General features: G+C 40.0%; 1 protein-coding gene across 15 annotated transcripts in view; it reads left to right on the forward strand.

Moving 5' to 3' along the window:
• Window positions 1-17,711, forward strand: part of CHD2 (chromodomain helicase DNA binding protein 2) — a 96,916-nt gene that overhangs the window by 25,154 nt on the left and 54,051 nt on the right. For 9 of the 15 annotated variants that reach the window (XM_040569964.1, XM_040569965.1, XM_040569968.1 and 6 more), the window contains 5 exons: window positions 3,225-3,296; window positions 4,020-4,109; window positions 8,115-8,167; window positions 13,735-16,899; window positions 17,235-17,368. In XM_040569964.1, the coding sequence (XP_040425898.1) occupies window positions 17,307-17,368 (62 nt within the window). In that variant the 5' untranslated portion in view covers window positions 3,225-3,296; window positions 4,020-4,109; window positions 8,115-8,167; window positions 13,735-16,899; window positions 17,235-17,306. Of the gene's footprint in view, window positions 1-153; window positions 628-962; window positions 3,109-3,224; window positions 3,297-4,019; window positions 4,110-8,114; window positions 8,168-13,734; window positions 16,904-17,234; window positions 17,369-17,711 lie in introns of those variants that run through there. The other 6 variants (XM_040569967.1, XM_040569972.1, XM_040569960.1 and 3 more) reach the window with 6 other exon arrangements.

A 17,711-nucleotide genomic window follows, 5' to 3' on the forward strand; every position in this document is an offset into this window, starting at 1 on the left:
CGCGGCGCGGCCAATGGGAGCGCTGCGCGCCCTCGGGCCTGGCGGGGAGGGCGCGGCGCGGCCAATGGGGAGCGGGGAGCGGCGCGCGCGCAGCCGAGGGCGGGGCATGAAGGAGGGGGGGGGCGCGAGGGGAGGGGGGAGCCGCCGCGCGGCGCGGGTAGGGGGCAGGGGCCCGGTCCCGCCCCTTCCTCGCCGCAGTGAGTAGCGAGCGGGCCGCCATGTTGTGCGGGGGGAGGGGAGCGAGGCGCTGAGAGGAGACGGGCGAGAGCCGCTCGCACACACGGCACAAGATGGCCGGGGGAGCAGCCGCCGCCGCCGCCCGGCTCCCGGCCGCTTCGCCCCCGCCGCTCCGAGCCGCCCGGGCCGGCCAACGGCCTCCGCCGCCGCTCTCCGGGGCTCGCTCCGGGCCCGGCGCTGCGGGGCTGGAGGGGAGACGGAGCGCGGGCGGGCGGGCAGCGGGCTGCCTCGCAGCGGAGCGCCATGGCGGCGGGGCCGCCTCGCTCTGCCCGCGCCTCGCCCCGAGCGGCCGGGCGGGCGGGCGCCGAGCCGGGGCCCCGCCGCGGGCAGGGCGAGGAGGGCAGCGGCGCCCCGGGCCCCCGTTGGCAGGCAGCGGGCTGCGCGGAGCCGGTAAGTGCGCGGGGCCCCTCGCTCCTCATTGTCCTTTGTCCTTGAGAGGAAAAACAAAATGTCCTTGGAGCCCGCGGGGGGAGGGGGCCGCCGCCGCTCCCGCCGCCGCCGCTCCCCGGGGTCCCTCGTTCGGCTCCGCCACCCCTCTGAGGGGCTCTGGAGGGGGTCGGGGTTGGGGGTGCCGTGAGGGGAGCCCCGCTCCGAGACCTCCCCGCTGCCGCCGAGGGGCTCCCGCACCGCAGGGCGCTCTCCGAGCCCCCCCCCCCCCCCCCCCCCCCCCCGTGTAGCACCGAGGGGCTCCGGGCAGCCCGGTGCGGCGAGGGGATGGGGGCGGCTGCGGGCTGCACCCCGAGGGGACGGGCACGGGGACACGGGCAGGGGGGGCTGCGGACCTGAGCCCCTCGGGGGCAGCTGCACAGCAGCTTCCAACTCCAATGCAGCAGCGGCGAGGGGGGTGGGGGGGCCGAGGGCTGGACTGCATCACCGGAGAAATGTTTAGCCCCGTAGGTCTTTAAAGAGCGCTCGGTGCCCGGTGCTGCACGAACCGGGCTCTGTCGGCGGAGTTTGTAGGAACAAAGACGCCATGTCCTTTTCTCTTAAAAATAAAACTTGGTGTTTTTTTTTTGTGGGGTGTTGGCTTTTAACTCCTTATAAGCCAGTAAGAAAAAAATAGGCTGCGGATGAGACAGCTTATTACTTACTGAAACAATAGATAGAAATTTACTTCACTTGAAAAACAGTAGTTCAGGTGCTAAACTTTAAAGAAAACTCCGAAGAATTGAATCCAATATAATTTCGCAGTTAAAGTGGCAATGCAAAAACTTAGAAGCATAAGAAAAAAAGCAAAAGTCATGCCAAGTCTACAGTTTAAAGTTAGCAAAATACTACAGTTGTGATTTAGACTATAGCAGGAGAAGCAAAGGTAGTTGGTTAAATATGAATTACACGATAGGGGTTTGTCTGTGACAGTGAAAGCTTTTAAAAAGCGTTTATTAGGTGACAGTTTTGTTTTTAGTATTCAGTTTATGCGTTTTTCAGAGATCTTGCAGTCGTTTCTGTTTATATGGCATTTTTATCGTTGTTTAGTCGGTTAATAATTTAGAAGTTGTACAACACCTATTGCGAGACTTTCTAAAAATGCGAGTTTAAATGGAATGTTTTGTTTTGCATTGGCTCGCATTCAACAATTACCTATTTAGGGGCAAAATTGTAATTCCAAATGCATAGAAAGTCGCTCCAGTAAAGCAGGAGGTAAATATTAAATAGGGAACTTCAATTTTAATTGGTGATTGTGTATAGCTGTATTTAAAGGACTTATTTCTTGTATAGTTGTACAAGGTTATAAAACTCCGTGCAGGTTTTAAATACTGCGGTTTGAGGTAAATCTACATTTTCGGTTCTTCACTGAAAATACGAATCTATCATTTCAACAATTAAGTTCTCTTTTTTTGAGGTAGAAATAGAAGTTTGAGCAGCCATTGGAGTTCTATCACCTTTATGCAAAGTGTTTGGTGTCTTTATTTTAGATTCGGATTATAGTGGTTTTATAACCCCAGCAACAGTTCTGTAGTGTAGAACAGGTTCTGACATGCACACTTTGCTGAAAAGAAAGTTCTAGCTTTAGGTGGGGGGCTCCTGTATTTTTATTTTTTATTTTTCAATATATTAGGGGACTTTTTTGAGGTAGTTTTGAGTTGTTTTTTAGCTACTGAAATCAATATGGCAGTTGTCTTTGGAAAGAATTCGTTTTAATTTTTCGTATATTTAGTGATTCTGCATTTTTATATATATATATATATATAGGGTGCTGGAGTTTTAATTTGGATATTTTATCCTGTAACATTGACATAGTATTAAAATTACCTGCATATTAACAGAATGATTTTTGAACTTACTCTCGAGTATGAAGTAATGGTGGTAAATATAACCGCTGCAAAATTCAAGGTTAAGCCTTTTCACAAAAGCGAGAGAAGTTGACTAAAGGTAATGCAAATACGGTGTTCCTTGTCTTGAAGAGCATAGCTTTGGGATCTCATTAAAGGTCAAAGGACCTGAAGGTTTTAAACTATTTGAAAGGGCAATAAAAGATACCTTATTTGGGGAGATCGAGTAACTTGTGACTTAAAATTCACAGAAGCTGATGACAGAAGCCATTTTAAAATCTCCAGCAATAGCAAAATAATTTCATTTAATTTTGCATAGGCTACTTCTTGAGACTTTAATGTGAAAGAAGTAGAGGGACTGAGAGGCATTGTGCAATAAATTCCTTCTAAGGAAAAATTAAATTGGCTAGGTATTTAATCGTGTGCCCAAAGTGATGGGAGACAGGAGAGCAGATCAGAGCTATTCATGCAAAAACACAGATCATGCATGTTGTATGTCAGTCACTCTTCATCTCCAATGTTTTTCTTAGCCAAGTATGTACAGCCACCCGTACTTTTATTTTTAGAGTTGAGTTCTAAAGATACAGTTACTGCTATCGTAAGTATTTTTTTCTAACTTAATTATATAAAGATCAATACATTTCAAGCATCTTACTTGTTCTCCTTTTATGAAGCAAAATGCTGAAAATTCGCATACTTTCTTTTTTCTCTTAGGTAGAATTCCATGAACAATACCTTAGTTCCTGAGTGGCTTCCAGAAGAATCGTTCGTACCTTATTTTCTTAGGTAAGAGTGGCTACAACTTCTGTTTGTATGTTTATTTACTTATTTTTTTATCTTGGGTTTTGCTTTTTCACTAATGTGCGGATGGGAGGGAAAAAATCTTATTTTTAAATTGGAAAGAGTACACTTTATAAATTACCTGGACTTCTACCGTAAGTGTAGAAAGAAGGCTTTTTAGACTTGTACATCATTTTTTTTATTTTTATTTTTAATATGTTGCTTCTGTATTGTTTTTAGCTTTTCTAAGGCTTTTTTAAAAAGGAGATCATGTGTATATACGTATACACACACACATGCGTTGTATTTGGTGGGAAATGACAATATGTTCATATGAACCCAAATGTTCCATTTGCCCTTTTTCACCTGTGGAAACATGCATTCAATTTTAAAAAACGCCTGTTTTTTGTACATAATGAGTTCGTAGCATTAATGCTTGGGCATATTGTAAAATCTGTATATGCCAAATAACTCTAGACTTCAGGTATTTGTGCAGAAGAATATTTTGAGGCCTCTTTCTCCTATTTGGAGACTTGAATGTTAACCCTTAGCAAATAAAGATAGTATATTACCTTGTAGTACTCTAGGTACAATTTTTATCAATTGAAAGACACGTTCTGTATTTTCAAAAAGTTTGCATTGGTTAAGAACATTAGAACTGTAGGTAAAATCTGTACGTATCTTTGTTTTCAGACAAACCTGTTTGTTTTGTTGCTTTTTTCTTTAAAGGGTAGTACTGGATATTTTTGTTACTTCCAAAGATTCAGATGGCTGGTCAAGTAAAAGACCTTGATCAAAATTCAGTACTGTGCACACCAGGTATGTTACACTGTGTTGGTTTTTGTTTTTGTTTTTTTAAACTCCAGAAGTAAATTTTGGTAAGCAAAATGGACGTTAAATGCTTTAGCTAAGACCACGTTGAATTTCCTTTCGAGTCTTAACGACAGTTTTCAAGTGCACTATGTACTAAGCAATGTAACGTTAACGTCTCTTAACACGTTTCCTAAGATTTTTATGGTCAGCCATAAGACGGTTTTTTAAGATTCTGAAATGACCATAACATATTGTAGAATGAAGCTTTACTTGTGAGGGTTGCCATTGCTACTAATGACATCCAGTTTATTTCTCGAGTTTGATTATTTAAGTTCAAGGTATTGATTTGTTTGCAACTAACGTTTGTTAGCTTTAACTTTTGATTTTTTATACAATAAACTTAGAAATTCTCTTTTCAACTTAAATTTACTCTTAAAAGCCTAAACCCACACTCAGTCTGAATTAAAAGGTCTGTCCTTATTGCAGTAGAAATCAGTCAGCTTTCTAATGTGTTTTTTTAATTTTATTTTACGCTTACTTCAGGGTTCTACATTTAGTGACAGAGTAACATGTTATACTTGGGCCATGCTCTCACCACTGTGTAATTAGAAGTTGGGAATCTTGTCTGTCTGTCTTAACTGGTTCCTTTTCACAGCTTACCATGCTAATGTACTTCTGTGTAAATTCAGGACCTCAAAGCTTCAATTCATCTTCGTGGAGACATGTATCAGAATTCCCAAAAACACTCCTGATAATTTGCTTTTTAAAAATACACAATTTATCATGATAAGTTACGAATACTGATCGTATGAACTCCTACGTGAGTGCAGCTATTCTCTTTGACTTGGATGAAGGCTTCAGCCTGCTCGTATAAGAGGAGTTGTATACCAATTTTGATTAAGCATTTTAAAACTGTCTGATAGGATTTTAATAAACTTTTATGTGCAGTGAGTTACTGCTAATATGCAAGATAAAAATGAATTATGTTTGTATACATTAGACATACAGTAGACACAAAATAGCTAGTAAGAAATGAACAAGGTCGTTAGGTATGTCCTGGACCTTCATTGTGCGACTGTCTGACAAGAAGTTCGTGAACAGAAGTCTGGCTAGAAATGATCTGACACCTTGGGAGGACCAGCAGAACATACTTGAAATCCTATGTGGCTCTTTAATTTAGAGGGTCAGAATTGCCAGACACGTTACACAGTCTATTACAATAAAGCCAAGACTGGACTGTGATTCAGATAAAAGCATATGCTCAAACCCTCACCATAATAATGGGTCTTGTCAACAAACTCATCAAACTTAAGATTTGTATTCCTAATGTTATATTCTTAAACTTCTGAAGTTATCACTTTTAATTGACTTGCTCTTAAAAAAAAAAAAAAAAAAGGGTGTCCATGAGTTGAGCCATCTTGAGTGACCTGTGCGTTTTATAATGTATATGAAATGGAGCACTTCGATCTTAGTTGTCTTATGTATTTGCTATATCATCATGGTGCTGTTCGTGCTGAATAGATATTATAGTACAGTTTTAAATATGTTGCTGCTTTTGTGAGCTCTTTGGAGCCTTCTTCTCTTGTATGAACAACATGTTCTCATCTAGTAAGTGGCAGCTTGCTCTTTAGGTAGATAGGCTTCAGTAGACTAGATGTATGTTACTGGGGATTCAAGCAAAGGTTTAAGTTCATGACCACACTACAGCATATTAATGAGGCATAACATTTATAGGATTGACAGCTTATGTGGAAAGTCATTGGTATGGTGATGTGTTGTATCTTCCTTGCAAAACTACTTAATTTATCCCAAGAAAGAAACTGATGCCAAGTCAATAGCTCTAGAGCAGCTGGCCTCACCTCCTGCTACGAAAAGGAGATGTGCTTGCCTGATTCATAGGGCTAGTAGTGCTGGTCTCTTGGGGAGCAGACCTGTGATGCAAGGCATGTTTTCTGTGGAGTAGGCTGTGCTGTACCTATGGCATCTCTTCTGTAATTCCAAAATAAATACAAGACAACTGTAGAACTACCTAAAAAGTCCATGTTTATTTTTAAAACTGGGATAGCTTTTTTAATGACGCAGGAACTACAGCGATTATGTGACTGGTCTGTTTAAAAGATTTTCAAATTGACATTTATAAAAAAGTGCTAAATAGAAAATCTAGGTGTTAGAAAAAATATTTTTTTCAGCTGAAGCATAAGTTTAATAGCTCTCTAGTTTGTCCTTGGCATAAGCCTTGAGCTTTTGTCATGCATTTTATAGTTTGGGAGTGAATGTGATTGGGGAATTAAGATTTCAAAACTCAGATTGCAAAGGCATATTTGAAAATGGTGGAAAAATGATCACTCATTTATATGCATTTATGTATATCTTGGTGCTGATTTATAAAACTCATTGCTTGGTTCAAATATTCACTTTAAAGTAGAGAAGTTCTAATAGTTGTTAGTGATGCCACTCTGAAAAATACTAAATTAGTTTTCCAAAATTTTTCTGAGCTGAGAAGAATGCTCTCTGGTTAAGTCTGAACTTAACTGTTTTAGTAGAGGAAGCTGTTCCTCTGTGCTGATACAAAGCCAGATTCTGTGTGCTTCGTACAGTTCCTGAGGAATTACTATAACTGGATGCTAATGCTAGTTTTAAAGAAAATATAAATTAAATGCGGACAATTTCTCTTTGGCTGTGCTATAAATTATTAGAAGTGACTGAGAGCTGTAAGTTGAAGATCTTTCAACTGTCAGCTTTACCTTGTCTTTATATATGAAATCATCTTCTAAGTGTTTTATTGAGTGAAGCATTCGATACAGGAGAAAAGGAGGCTTAAAGGGCGTAAGTAAGCCTCTTTACCTAGTTCACGTCTTAAGCTTTGTAAATGTGCTCTGAGTAAATGACTGATAGATGCCGTTTGGATGATCAGAGTCCAGCAACCATGTTGTGTTTGTTCTATGAAGTGCTCATCCACCATTTTACAAGTACCTCAGCTTCGTGCTTCCATTTGTTAACTGCAGTTGGATCACATTTTTAAATGCATGTTTTAAACATGCAAATTTCATACTCATTTTGATATCCTGCATGTTAGTGACAGTTCAGGACTCTGGATTTTTATTTTCCCTTCCTTGAAGGGATCTTTTCCTGTATTAATTCTTTCAAGTAAATTATTATCAACACATAAATTCGTTCTGTTGATCTGTTTGTTTCTTCCTACACATCTGAGTAGACATCAGTTGGAAGATGGAAGTTTAGAACATTGTAGAAAATGAAGCACAGTATGATATCACCAAATAGGTTATTTTTTACATTATTGGAGGCTATGTTCTAAGTAGATTGAGATCACAAGAGAAGCAGTTTGTTTTTCCATGTTAGGAGGAGGATAACTTGTATAGCTTATGGTAGTGGGTTACTTAATACAAATGAAATTCACAGTCAGAAAAGTGGGGTTTGGTGAGTTGCTTAGGTTTCAGGTTTTATTTTAATCCTGTTAGCTCTCTTTAAGGTGATGTAGATTAGATGTTTGATGTGGATTGCCAGTAAGCATTTTCCAAGTGGAATTTTGAAATTTGGGACTTGAACATAATAACTTTATAGGATAAAGATCAGATAACTTATTCCACGTCAGTGGGTTAAACAATTCTACTATACCTAACTGATACCGCCTCTAAGCGCTTAGCGAAATGAGTATTCTAATTATTTTTATGTGGAGGACAGATCAGTTTCAGCATACGTACGCTTTGTATGTCTTTTTTTTCTTTCCAGGCGATTTGTATGCAGGTTTAGGTCTGATTTTTTTTTTGGGGGGGGGGGAGGGGGGATTGCAGAAGTTACCTGATAGCAGGTTGTCTAGTTATACCTCATGTTCAAATTTTTGATAAAAATGTCTCTTACACCGCATACTGTGGTCTGCTGGGAATGTTTTCATTGAGGGATAGGACTTCTGTAATAGACTTAGGCTAGTGTTCAGGTTTTCTAGATTTTTTGTGTTAAATTTTAGTGTTTAACATATTGTTTTCCCTACAGATGTGTTGAGGAATTTACTGTAAGCAAAATAACTGCTCTTGGTTGAAGCACTGGTAAGTTGTTATTCCTAATAACATTTACTTTTTAGCTTTAATAACAACTAAAAAAGGCAAAAAACCACACATGGCCATAATGTTTAACTTGCTGAAATTTTTGGGTGAATACATCCTGAAGTTCCTTAAAGCGTGCTTGTGTGTGTGTTTCTGGAAGGCTCGCTGAGAAGGGCACAGCAGCATTCTTGCTGGGCTGCTCAGGAATCAAAGCTATGCTTGGGTGGCACTCTCAACCTGTCTTGCTGGAGAGCAGCTTTCATACATAATTGTGGTACTTTGGCCTTCTGCTTCGAAGTTAACTCCATGTTTCTTGGAGAACTCTTTAAATCATAGATATGCTTGTTCAGAAGGGTTTGATATGCCGATGTCTGTCACCATAGAGAAATACTACACACCTTAAAGTAGAGGTAACAAATTGTGGGGAAAGTATCATAGAAGGATTAATTTGCCTTAAACACCTCATGTTGTACTTTTACGCTTGTCGCCATCAAGTGAGGGTCTTTGAACAGATAGTAATTGTCTCCATATATATTTCTTTTTCTATGATTGTTCTCTTTCTGTTTGTCAGTGTTTCAGCTTTGCAGAGAAAACCATATGTAATGTTGATACAGTTGGCTATATTAAACTGCCAGCTGATACATTTCACTTAAGAATCATTCCCCATACAGTCAAATGCAGAACTGACAGGCTTGAATAGAAAAACTCATTCAGTTCTGTACAGGATGAATATGGGGGTAGGTCTGCCTCCAGTTCCCTTTACTAAAAGAAATTTGGTCTTGATGACCTTTTGCTGTCTCTAGCATGTTCTGTGACTCTCTAGGGAGTAGTCTCTGGAAATGCTCAAGTCCTTTTGTTGTCCTCTCTGCTTAAAATTCACACTCCTTGATTGTACATTTTCAATTAGGGCATCCATTGGATTTTGTGTACATGAAGTGACTTTTTAGTGGGAGGCTCTGTATTCCTCTAGAACTGTGCTTCACAATGTTTCTTTAAAAGAGACAGTTTCTTGGAGACAGCTTTCCCTTTGAAAGGGTACCTGATTCAGTAATGGCTTCCTTAGACTACAGATGGCTTGAAAAAAAAAATGTTCCAAGATGCAAATACTCTCGTTTCAGTGGATAGATGATAGCTGGTAATTTTTAACTGTCCAATGGTTACGTATGTTAGCAGAGACCTCCAGCAACCATTCTTAACTGGTACAAGCTGCCATCTATGCTACCTTAGGTGCTAGAAAAGCAGCCACTCCCTGCTTGTACTCCGAAGTCCCTAGCTTTCTTCTCATCTACTCACATGATGTGAAGACTAATGTAGAGCTCTTCTGAAGGAAAAAAAGTGTGTGGGGATACCACTCGTGAACATGTTATTGTGGCCTTGTGCTGCTTTTTGTTACGCTTCATTTTGAACCAATTTATCACTGAATTTTCAATCCTGAAGCAAAACAATAGAAACAGATGAACCTTGAGGAATTCAGTTCCTATTGTGTGTGCCTGTTTTGGTGATCTTTGCTTAGTCTCTTCTACTGTTCTGTGAATTTTATTATGCTGCTTTTTACAAAATTTTAAGCTATTTCTCACAGTGCAGATACATGTATAAAGGCATGTTTCTTACTATGTTACAAGTAAATGTTGCTCCTTCCAACTATTCCTTGAAACTCTTGCTGTGCTGTCCCCTGTTGCCTTTCTTCCCAGGTCATCTGCTATAATCTTTAAACATGTGAGTCATTATGATGTTCCACCTCAATATTAAATCCTTATCTCTGTTTCCTGCATCTTTCTGTGTGCATTTTTGTTTTCTATCATTGAATTGTAAATAGGCTGTGTCAGATTTGGTGTCTTGTGTAGGAATTTGGCTTCAAAGTTACACACTGAGTAATTATTCCATCTTTGTCTGTTTTGCAATCTTTACCTAGAGGAGGGGATGAATGTGAAACTGAACTAGAGAAATAGTTGTCCTCAGAATGGGTTGCTTCAAAGTGCATTTGTAAAAGAACATAGAAATGTATGGATCTTGAGAGAGCCTAGTATTCCCTTCTCTGTTTGCCAACATAATCATGCTTAGTTGAAACACTAATTTTTAAATACATTTTTATTTGAATTAGAAGGGGGAAAATACTTGAAGACACCAGGAGCTTTATTGAAATTGGCACGCTTTGCTTAGTACAATAACATTTACGTGGTTTATCTTAATTTAGGCCCAAATCTTCAGGATATTTGCTCTTTTAAAAAAAAAAAAATTGGTTGGTTTTAAAAATAATACATCCAAAGAGTGCACCTCTGCATCAAGTCCTCGGTCACATCTTACTGGAGATTAATCTCTAAATCTGAGAAAACTGGAAAACAGCCTTTTTCAACTAAAAACACCTGATCCTACACGAGGAGGTGTGCTTTCACTGCTGTGCTTACTGCACACGTAATAATGTAGAAGAGGACTTAGGACTGCCCAGAGTACGTACTTAGTTACTTACTCATTATAGGCTCTAGACGTCAATAAAGGGCGTATCTGCCTTTCCTTCTAGTATGAAAGTTACCAGAGAGGTGCCTTCAGGAGCAAAATCTCTAATGTACTTTGGAGTGTAGAACTTGAGGTTTTCTTTGTCGGAACCTCACTCTGTCCATTCAGCTCCCTCTGTTGGAGTGAATTCCCTTTACTAGCAATTTGTCATTTTGTTGTATAAACCTTCCAGCATGAGAAACTTCAATCTGAACATTTGGTAACTGTGCGGGTGTCTTATGCACTTGCATTGACACATGATTGTTTTGTTATTGGCCTTCAATATTGTACTTCAGAAATACAGAGTTTCAACAGACACAAAAGGATTGAGGCCCTGGCTTAGGCCATAAGGAATGTCTTCTATTGCTGTGAGCTCTTACTAGGTAGAGCTACACAGAAGTAATTACAGAAACTTGAAGCAAAAGCTTTTTATCTTAGATGTTTCAAAAGCTGTTGCCATACACCTTTAGGAGTGGCAGTGAATGGTTTCTGTCTGTTATTACAGACTTGTCAAATGGTTACCAGGGATCTGAAGGAAACTGGCACTGTTGCATAGACTACCAAGGCTCGCTATTTATCACGGCCAAAATGCTGTGTTTGGAAACAAATACAGTAAACAGTAAATAATAGAAGTTTGAAAAATTGAATGTTGCCCAACTGATGCTAGGGAAGGAATGAAGTATTCAATGTCATTTGGGGAAAAAAAAGGCTATTCAATGGTTTACGTTAAATGTAGGATCACTGCATATGTCTTAGTGGAGGAGTGTGTTTTAGCAACATCATTGAATTTTTTAGCAGAATGTTCCTTAAAGACAATGTGAGTAAACAAGGCCTGTGAAATCTTTTAATGCAAGTGTAGATTTCACATGAAGAAACTTGGTCATTATTGTGGTGTCTTCAATATGTGAACAACTTTTAGACCAAGGGCTGTTGTAGCACATTCTTAATTATATTACCAGTTCTGTTTACTGCTAATTATTTTACAAGGTCAAAAGAAGAGTTTAAAGTGAATGTGACAGGGTTACTCACAAAGTTTTTGCTACAATCAAATGTAGGTGAACCTAGTAGAGAAACTTGCCCTTAAATTGCTTTTGGCAGATCTCATTAGTGTCTAAGGCAGAAGGCTAACCCAACTGCAAAGGGCCTTTCAAGGTTGAGTAATGTGTAACTGAATCACATTTTTGAGAGGCAGGGAAAGCTCATATCAGTAATTAAATTTACTTCTTAAAATAACTGAATTATTTTAAATATGTTATAGGGTTTGCACTGCACTCCTGTTAGTACCTCTGAATATTTGATTGTAACAATGGACAACTTCGTGGTGGTATAATTTTCGTGGTTTGGTACTTTAGTCAAAACATCAGTGTAAAAAATATGCAAAATATCTTTAAACGTCCGAGTTTGAAATTAGGGTAGTACACCAGTAAGAATGCAAAAACAAACATACAAACAAAAACAACAAACCAAAATCCCAGGCTGTTTCTTTAGTTTAGCATGGAAAAGAAACTCTTCCAAATATTTATGCCTTAACTGAGGATGAGTTGAATGCTAGAAACAGAAATACAGCAAACCGAAATGTTTGATTTTTGCCTTTGAAAATGTAGATTCCATGGGCTGGATAAAGTTAGTGCTATACATGTTGCACAATGTAAAGCAAAGTGAATTACGAGATCTTGCATTCTCTTCTGTGTGTTGTGCTGGTCTTCCACTGTGCTTAAAGCAAGTAAGAAGACTGCATATGGGGGAATATTAAATGTGAGACACATGGGCAGATGTCAAAGTCAGATGAAGGAAGGCTTGTTGCACTGGTTCCATTGCTGTTTGCCTTGCTGTTACTGGTTATTTTGAGATGAGAATGGAGAAACTTGAATGGTGGAGAGACCACTAGATGGCTCCACTGTTTTTTGCTGTACTCTGGGTAATTTCTCTGTCACTTCTGAGAATATGCCCGGAATTATCATGGGAACAACATAATGGTGGAGTTGGCTTTCAGACTAAAAATGAGGTTAAAGATGTACATGGTCAAAAGAAGAAAGTAATGTTAGAGTGCAGATACTCAAAAATCATGAAGACATTTTAAAACCTTTCTTGTATATCACTCTCATCTCCTACGGTCATCACTTGTTTTAAAATAATGTTCTTACCATTTCGGAATTTCCTGTACTTGATTTTTGCATGTTAGGAGGACGACTAGTTATCTTGAGGTACATCAGCTTATTTTTCTTGAAAGAAAATATAAAGATGGGAATATGTGGTTTGTTTTCATCCATGTGGAAGTCATTTGATCAGTTTGGTTTCTGTCACTCACCTGTGGGGTTGATTGTTGTTACACGAAGAGTAAAGTTGGAATATTGGTCAGGAGTAGTAGTATGGTGGCCTTACTGAAGCAACTAGTGTAACTTGTGACCATTTTCATGTGCCTTCTGATGTGTCCTTTCCCACCAGTAACTAGATCAGCCGTTCTGCTTGTTCATACGCATCTGTTTTTTGTTGCCTTGTATGTCTTCCACGAGCTGGAAAACTGCGTTAAGATGGTGGACTTCTAGGAATGTCTTGTCTCCAGTCACCATCTTTATACAAGAAACCAGTTTTCATGTCTTCGCATTGGTTTTGATGGATATCCGTGTTTGAAGAAAGGAGAATGGACAGCAGTTAAAAGCTTTGGCTCAATTATAATAAATTTGGTTTTCCACTCAGCAGTGTAAGCCTTAGTCAATGGGTCAGTCCAATAAAGATGGCTGCCAAAGCAAATCTTGTATTTTCCCCCTGGTGATTTCTTTGGTGTGGGGAAAACAAATTAAATGGAGTTTATGGAGCCTGAAAGGGCTCTTGAGCTTCTAATCAATTGTCCCGTGCTTCTTTATAGTTTGGGTTACAGTATGTATTTTTGACTCTTGAACTGCTGAATTGACCTTGTTAGTTCATGATAAAAGTAGATGTTCTCAGATGCATAATACGGAATGAAAGCAGCATCATTTATGCTTAAATTATTTGAAGGTGCAGTAGTTGAATGTCTCTAGTTTAAAGATAAGATGATCTGTATTCCAACAGCATTTTTCTTTTAATTTTCCATAAAGAATCCAATCAGATGAAGAGTGTCAAAAGGAGTCTGCGAATGAGACCAAGATGGCATTTCCACTGTTGATTGAGAGGTTGAGGAAATGGACTAATGCATGAGTGCTGTGATATATCTGTCTAAGAAAAGGACGTTAAAACATGGACTCCCGTGTTATTAAACCAGAGAAGATCTGGGTTGTGATCATCCGATCAAAATGGACTTTGCACTTGAATTAATCAGGGGACTGTATCAGTGACAATCCAGTGATGGATCTGTTTGAGGATCGGGTGGCAAAAATTTATTCCCAGGTTATGTATGCATAAGAGGGAAATGAATTTGGTAAGAGATCTGCTGCTACCTATTTGGAGAAAATGTATTTTTTTTAAAAGTGATTTAATAAAAGGCTTTGGTTTCTTCCATGCTTCGTGTTTGTCCTTTCTGGCTGAATCTTTTTTTTATTGTGTTGATATTTAAGTGTCTTACACTTTTGGTTGGTATGAAAGTAAGAAATACTTTAGCTGCCAAGCACTAAAGGCAAGGTAATTTTCTTTTATATTCTTGATTTTTTAAAAATGTGGTTTTCATTTACAAATTATCTTCACTTTGCCGTGACTTCTAATGAATTTTTATTCTCTGGTTTGTTCATTCAGGTGCTTAATGTTAGGCGTTTTTCAGTACTTGGTGTGTTGTCAGGGTACTTCTGCTAAACTTTCTGAAGTTATTTTAAGGTGGAATCAATATTATTTGAAGGCGTAGCAAATATGATATAATAAAGGAGTACTTAAATATTTTGTGTAAGTTTTTTAGGTATGCTGATTCAGTCGTGTATGTACAGAAACTTTCACCAGATTTCCTGGGCAACATACTTCCTAAGCAGTCTGTTCTGTCTTAAATTTGTTCTGTACAAGTGTCTAATCTCCTTCACCGCTATTTAATGTAGGCTTAGCTGCCTGGTACCATAGCGTGTATTCGATGAGAAAAATTGAGGTAATTTTCTTATTGCTACAGATGATGGTCACCTTTACAAATGAATTTTAAAATGGTTATGTTTAAAAATAGATATTTTTAACTTTCTTGTGGATGAAATAGTTGAAACATAACCACCTTCCTAAGTACATTTTACCTGAAATTTATGGTTGTCTTTGTCATTTTGGTTTTCTAGCAAAAGACAAAGCTGGTGCTGAGAACCTAGGCAAGGTTGTTTCTGTTCTTTAAAAAAGGCAAAAAAAATCCCCAAATGTTGTGTGTTTAGCCCTTTGGTTTCCTCAGTTGTCTTTGTAAATAACCGACCTTAACCATAATGAATTGTTCGTATTTGTTTAATCCAGCTATTTTGATGATTGCTGAAATTTCTTTGCTATGCGTTCTATGGTGGTGTTGGATATTGGGACCAACCTAAAGGGAGCCATGTTCAGAGGAACGGATTTCTTTAGTGTTAGCCAAAATTGCTTGGAATTTGATGTTGTATTTTTTGGTTCTTGCAGTTTAGGCCTAGGGGTCTTCCTGTAAATAATTGCTAAACGGAAATTGTGTAAAATGGACTGTGATGACGGAGCGTGCCTTCTCGAACCTCTTGGAATGGAGACGTGATAGGTTGTTGGGAGACGTGGATGGCAAGCGTGTAGAGGAGTTGAAAGGATCTTGGTTCAGCTGGTAGAAGCCAATGGTTCCAAGCTGTTGGGATGCTGTGCGGTGGATGGACCTCATAGAAGTCTGAGCTAGCCCATGACCCTCTTCCCCCCAGCAGTCCCCCGGTGGCTGATCTCATTGTCGTGGTGTGATGCCTACGAGTACGCAGGATGTCCTCGTGCTTTAGGTAGTTGCTTGAGGGAACACAAATGGTGGTCAGAACGCAGGAGGTCAGGGGATGCTTGGACTTCCTCCATGATTGCTCCTCTCAGTACTGGGATGATGAACATGGGATATGGCTTGGATTTCTACGTCTCCATCTTGGCTATTATGTGGTTTTAAAAATCGTTTGTCTTGTTAAAAATCTCTCAATGAACATTAATGGGTTAAGAATGGAAATTGGAAATCGCCCTTTTAATGGTGCCAGACTTATTTTACAGCAGTGCCTTCGCATATCTGATGAAAATTGCGTAGCTGTTGGATTTTTGTTGTTGGGCAGAACCACTAGGGAGGCGCTGTCGAGCTGGAAGGGGTTGTTAGTGCTGTGGGGCTTTCTTAGGAGCATGTGAGGCTCCTGTCCCAAGCTCTGCATGCAAGTATTGGGTGACAAAAGGAAGAGCTATTATCTGGGGATACTATTACTTAACTTAAAAAAAGCTGCCCCTTGGGTGGGGTGACCCCCAAGGTGGGCTGTTGCTGGCTGCATGGCTGTGAGCTCCACTTCCATTCTTTCAAAATGGCTTGTAACAGCACCACTTCCTGTCCAGGGAGGAAGTAATTTTAGCCCAAGCAGTGAAATATTTAGCAAATCTTTAAAACAAAAGGCACAAATTACATTCCTTTCTGGTTTCAAAAGGGTGCCTGAGCCACATGGGGTTAAGGTGCCCCTTCAGCTGGGGTAGTTGGAAGAAGCCAGGGCTGTGGGGGGTAGCAGGCACCCTTTAGGTGGAGGCTCTCTCTTTTTTTGGTAGAAATGAAGGGGTGGGTCTATGGTACATCACCTGAGTTGTGGGGTAAATGTAGAGAGTGTCAATCAAAGGCAGAGCTCAGAGCTGGGAAGGAGCTCTAGATGGCGGCTGTGCCTTAGAGAGAGCGCGCTCAGCTCCGTGCCTTCCCCAACACTTTACGCAACTTTCCCTAACTTTCGGGCAGCCTCAGGGGGCCCCCACAGCCCCTTGCCTCTCCTAGGCACTAATTGGGGGCCGAGTGGACCTTTTTCGGGCAGAAAAGCAGCTTTTGAGGGCTCCCTTTTCGTGCCTTGCTGGAAAGAAGAAGCCGTGGAGAGAGCCCAGGTCGTTGTTTTTCCAGCTTAGAAGCCATGGCGTACCTCCATTTTTGTGCGCTCTCCTAATGAGCTTTTTCCCCCGGACATTTTTGTACTAATTATCGCTTCTTTTGCTTTATCGGCAGCATATTTTTGGAATTAGAATATATATTTTTTTTCATTCTTTGAAATTCGTATTTTATCATTTGAACTCTAAATATTTTGGATCTAATGTTTTTCCACGACCCGAAACTAATATCGACTTGGTCCTGGCGGCGGTGCATGGATCAGGTAGGTGAGCAATTAATAATAATAATTTTTAGATTTCTGCCGTTTTGAGTACTTTGATTTTCGACCGATTTGAGCTGTATTGGGATGACGCAATAAGATTCAGAGATTATTTGCATCCAGTGTTACTTTGGGAAAGTTTGCAGGATGCTCCTCTACTGTGTTTATTCTCGGATTTTTCTTCTAAAAACGATTATTTGTTTTAAATCTCCGGTTTGCCGTGTTGATCAGTGTTGTGTATTGTTATAACAATATCATTGCAGCGTCAGGACTTTGTTCCTGATAATGAAAGCCAGTGAAACGAACTGGGACCTTACCTTTCTTTCAACTTTTGACAGTAAATACCTGGGCACAGGACTTCAAAGCAAACAGACACCCCTGGCCCCCTCTTAGTATTTAAGAATAAAAAGATGATGAGAAATAAGGACAAAAGCCAAGGAGAGGAGGGTTCAGTCCACAGCAATGCATCGAGGTATGATCTATCAACTTTCTTTTTTTTTGTTAAACCTGTGAATACCCTGTTTACTTTGACAGCCTTAGGTTACTGTCAGTGCTTAATACAAAACATTTTACTGATTTTGTTTCCTTTTTAAGGAATGACCTTGAGATTGTTAGCGTGCCACACCCTAATTTTTTTGGTAGCAATTTCTGAAAGTTGTGTTGTGACTTAAGGGCCCATGTCATAGTCAAAAGGTACTGTACCTTTATTCAGGGGAGCCCTTTTCTCTGTATTATGTTTTTCCACCTTTTGAATTTCAGTTTTTAGGTTTTTTGTGCTGTGAAAAATGACCTTGTCGGTTTAGCCATTGCTGCAT

Source organism: Cygnus olor, chromosome 11 (assembly GCF_009769625.2).
Source record: "Cygnus olor isolate bCygOlo1 chromosome 11, bCygOlo1.pri.v2, whole genome shotgun sequence".
Classification (NCBI taxonomy): Eukaryota; Metazoa; Chordata; class Aves; order Anseriformes; family Anatidae; genus Cygnus; species Cygnus olor.